At 45.9% G+C, this 4316-nt stretch overlaps 1 protein-coding gene across 1 annotated transcript; it reads left to right on the top strand.

The window, feature by feature from the left end:
• Positions 1 to 3081: 3081 nt before the first annotated feature.
• On the top strand, positions 3082 to 4032 carry LOC116577924 (olfactory receptor 139). Its single transcript, XM_032321710.1, has one exon. The coding sequence runs from the start codon at positions 3085 to 3087 to the stop codon at positions 4030 to 4032; it is 948 nt and encodes a 315-aa protein (XP_032177601.1). The 5' UTR covers positions 3082 to 3084.
• The last annotated feature ends 284 nt before the right edge of the window (positions 4033 to 4316 follow it).

Raw genomic sequence — 4316 nt, 5'->3', positions numbered from 1 at the left:
TTTATCAAAATTCATCAAAATTCACAACTGAAATTATACATTAGTTAACCCAACTTTTTTAAAGTTTTACCTTAAAAAACCCAATGTGATATGTAAATGAGAGAAAAAGCATCAGAATCAGCTCAGCTGGGGCCCTGCCTGAGCTTCACCACAGCCCACTCTCTGGCCTTACCAACTCAATCTAACTCCTCTGGATCTATTTCCATCTGTAACATGGAGACTAGTAGCTTTCCTCCTTTCTTGGAGACGTTAGTAGCCTGGAATGATGTCATAAATCTATCTTTAATAGAATCCAAAATACTAGGCAGATGAGAGAAACACTTAAACTGAGGTTGCTTGTCTGCCTCTGGCTTCTTGTGAAATCCCTGAGAGAGTTAATTTTTAGGGCCCTTAGGAGCTTGTTAACAGCCAAATAGAGCACCAGGACAGACTCTCTGGGCTCCTGCCTCACACCTTGTATAAGCCTTTGGAGACAGGCCACCTAGGGTCAGCTTAGCACTCACCCCATCTCTACAAGCCCCCAGCCAGGAGTAGCACCCAGAATACTCACAGAAAGGTAAGCCCCATCATGATACTTTCCACTGCTCCAGAGCTCCCAGTTTCCTTCCATCTTGAGTAAGGGGGGAGGGACATCATTTATGATCTTCATATGGCTTTTTCCTTGTTGATAAAACAAAGAACTGAGGGATGCTTGGATTCAGGAAAGGTAGGGAAATATCATGGTGAGGTTTTCCACTCTGAGTGACTGAAAGATGGAAGGTCAGAGCTTGCAAATAGAGGGGCATCAGAGGGAAATGACTGGGGTAAAGAGTAGGGGAAAGAAGATTCTGGAAAAGCTAAGAAGGCTATTTAGGTTGGTCAGGGCAGAGTAACCTGTATTTATAGAATCTCACACCTTTAAGTAAATCTAGAGATAAGGCAGTATCCCCTTATACTACAGAAGGAAAAAGGGATGGATGGATGGATGGATGGATGGATGGATGGACAGACAGATGGCTAATGACAAGGGCCTTGGGAGGCAACAGGGGCTGGCAGAAAAGAACAAGTTCTTCATTCGGAACAAACTCTTGCATATGTGATCTTTGATGAGTAAATTTTTTGAGCCTCACCTTTCTCATTTGTAAAATGATTACCTTTCTTCAAGACTATCTGTAAAGTTTAAATATAACATATAAGGTACTGAGGTATAACAGAGTATACATTTATGGAAACATTAGCTTTTTATTTTATTTTTCTTTTCATTCCTTCTTTTCTCTCTCCATCCCTTCCTTCTTTTTCCCCCATTTTTCCTTTCTCAAAGTCTCAATGCTAGTAGAAACTTGTTTATAACACAAATAACATAAGCACCTGAACTCCAACTCCACAGCTCTTTCAGCTGTGCTGAGTTGTCATTCTTGTAAACCAGAAGAATTGGGGGGGGGGAGGAGAGAAGGAAGAAGAAGGGGAGAAGAGGGGGAGAGAGAAAGGGAGAGTGGGAGTTTGTGCATGGCTTCGTAGAGAGAAAGAACTACATATAGCATATTGGAAGAGAGAACTTGAGGGGAACTGACCCTTGTATGAACAGGCAGGGTGGGAGATGATTGTGGAAGTGGGGAGTGGACAAATGCATCCAGGATGAAGAGGTATTGCTGCTGCTGAGAGCAAGAATAACTCTTGCCCCTGTGCTATGTGGTGTCGCTGCTATGATTTCAAACCCACACTGGGCTTAATATTAAGCTAAAGAAAATCCATCTGTGAGGACATTTCCTATGGTGACACTAGGGATCCCTGCAAATATCCTCTCTCTTCTCACCAAATAACCTGCATCCACAAATTTTCTCTCCCGGCAGTGGCAGGTGTTGGGATATTCCTTTTTTCCCCCTCTTTGTCTTTTAGTTTCAAAGGTAGAATTTAGTGATTCATCAGTTGCATATAGCACTCAGTGTTCATTACATCAAGTGCTCTCTTTAATGCCCATCACCCAGTCGTCCCATCTCCCCACCCATCTCCCCACCAACAATCCTCAGTTTGTTTCCTAGAGTTCAGCATCTCCAGCATTCTGGAAGGGCATAATCAGGAGACATGTATCTCCTGCTTAGGGCAAAGGAGGCATTGTCACTCTGCACTGTGTCTGAGTCTAGCTCTTGGTAGAGTTAGTTTGCCCAAGACTGAAGTTGTGATAGAAAAGTGTACCCAAGTGTATAGTGTCTGAGACGTTTGTGGCTGACTTCCTACTGTGAGGATCAGTGGTGGTTGCAGGTGGGAGGTAGATTCTGGAAATTAAGACAAAACCTGTGAGAACCTAGCAGTCTTCTTTCTCCAAAAGAGAGTCAAGTATCGGCCCAACAGAGTTTGAGCCCAAAAGATTGCCAACAGTTTTCACAGGAAAGGACAGAATAGAGGTGCCAGGGGTAGTGTAGAGTCTCCTGTGGTAGCCTATTAGCATAATCTACATTCTTTTTCTTGTGCTGTTGATTCTAAATAGCCCTCCAGTGTGACTTTGGGCAAGCTATACCTCATAATGGTTCAGCTCCCCACCCCTTTCTCCATTTGCAAGTGCCAGAATGATCCAGGTTATTAATTGTCTCATCAGAGGAGGTGAAGATCAATTAAGAAATAGGGTGGATAAGGAGGACTTCCTTGAGATGATGGGGCAATGCCCCAGGACTGAGCCTCGAAGGATGAAGTTTTGACATGTGGAATGGAAAAGTGTTCTAATTAGAAAGGAGCACTAGCTCCTTCTAGAACATCATACATTCATCTATTCATTGAGCTAGTCAAAACTACTGTTCAGTCACTCTATACCAACACAACCTCAATAGCTATTAAAAATGTTGTGAGGTAGCCAGTGTCCTATACCACAGAGTAGTTTCTTCTGCCCCAGTCCCTTCCCTAGCATCCTCTGGACTTGAGCCTGGAAAAGCAATTAAAGGGTTCATGTCTGGCATCATGGTGCTTCCAGGAGACCACTCAAGCTCTAGGCTGGTAGGTGCTCACGCCACAATCCCCAACATCCAGTAGTCTCAGATTAGGTGCCTACTATGTGTCTCTCTCCTCCTGTGGCAGGTTCAGGTCTTTTCCCACTGCAGAGCTCGGAAGCAGTCTATGGAGCCAGGTGCCTGGGGGAATAGGACAACTGTCACTGAGTTCATCCTTCTTGGCCTGACAGAAAACATAAGACTGCAACCCTTCCTTTTTGTCATCTTCCTCTTTGCCTATGTAATCACTGTTGGAGGCAACCTCAGTATCCTGGCTGCCATCTTTGTGGAGCCCAAACTCCACATGCCCATGTACTACTTCCTGGGGAATCTGTCTCTGCTAGACATCGGATGCATCACTGTCACTGTCCCTCCGATGCTGACATGTCTCCTGGACCACCAGTGCAGAGTCCCCTATGCTGCCTGCATTTCACAGCTCTTCTTTTTCCATCTCCTGGCTGGTGTGGACTGTCACCTCCTGACAGCCATGGCCTATGACCGCTACCTGGCCATCTGTCAACCCCTCACCTACAGCACCCGCATGAGCCGTGAAGTCCAAGGAGCCCTGGTGGGCATTTGCTGCACCATTTCCTTTATCAACGCTCTGACTCACACAGTGGCTATATCTGTGCTTGACTTCTGTGGCCCTAATGTGGTCAATCACTTCTACTGCGACCTCCCACCCCTTTTCCAGCTCTCCTGCTCCAGCACCCACGTCAATGGGCAGCTACTTTTCGTGGGGGCCACTTTCATGGGGGTGTTCCCCATGATCCTCATTTCAGTGTCCTACGCCCATGTCACCGCTGCAGTGCTGCGAAGCCGTTCAGTGGAGGGGAGGAAGAAAGCCTTCTCCACATGTGGTTCCCACCTCACCGTAGTCTGTATCTTCTATGGAACTGGCTTCTTCAGTTACATGCGTCTGGGTTCGGTGTCAGCCTCAGATAAGGACAAGGGGATTGGGATCCTCAACACTATCCTTAGCCCCATGCTGAACCCGGTCATCTATAGCCTTCGGAACCCGGATGTTCAGGGTGCCCTGAAAAGGGTGTTGACGGGGAAACGACCACCTGAATGAGAAAGCGGGACACCAGCATGCCCCTAAGCACCCACTGACTTTCTCATGCGGAAGGTGTGGATGTGGGCAGTGGGGATCTTCAGGGGTGGCTGGAAGGATAGGAAGAAAGTAGATAGTATGGACCAGAGTAGAATATGGTTTACCTTGGACTGGGGAGAAAAGCTAAAGGAAGATGGATCAAAGGGAAGGGGAGAAAAGCATAATGCATGTCAGGAAATGGGACGGAAATTGGCTATTTTTAAAAATTTAATGAGTATTTAATTGAAACATGTTTAAAATGCTAA

This window comes from Mustela erminea, chromosome 18 (genome assembly GCF_009829155.1).
Source record: "Mustela erminea isolate mMusErm1 chromosome 18, mMusErm1.Pri, whole genome shotgun sequence".
Lineage (NCBI taxonomy): Eukaryota > Metazoa > Chordata > Mammalia > Carnivora > Mustelidae > Mustela > Mustela erminea.
The sequence above is the reverse complement of the archived record's forward strand: the minus strand, read 5'-3'. Positions and strand labels throughout refer to the sequence as shown.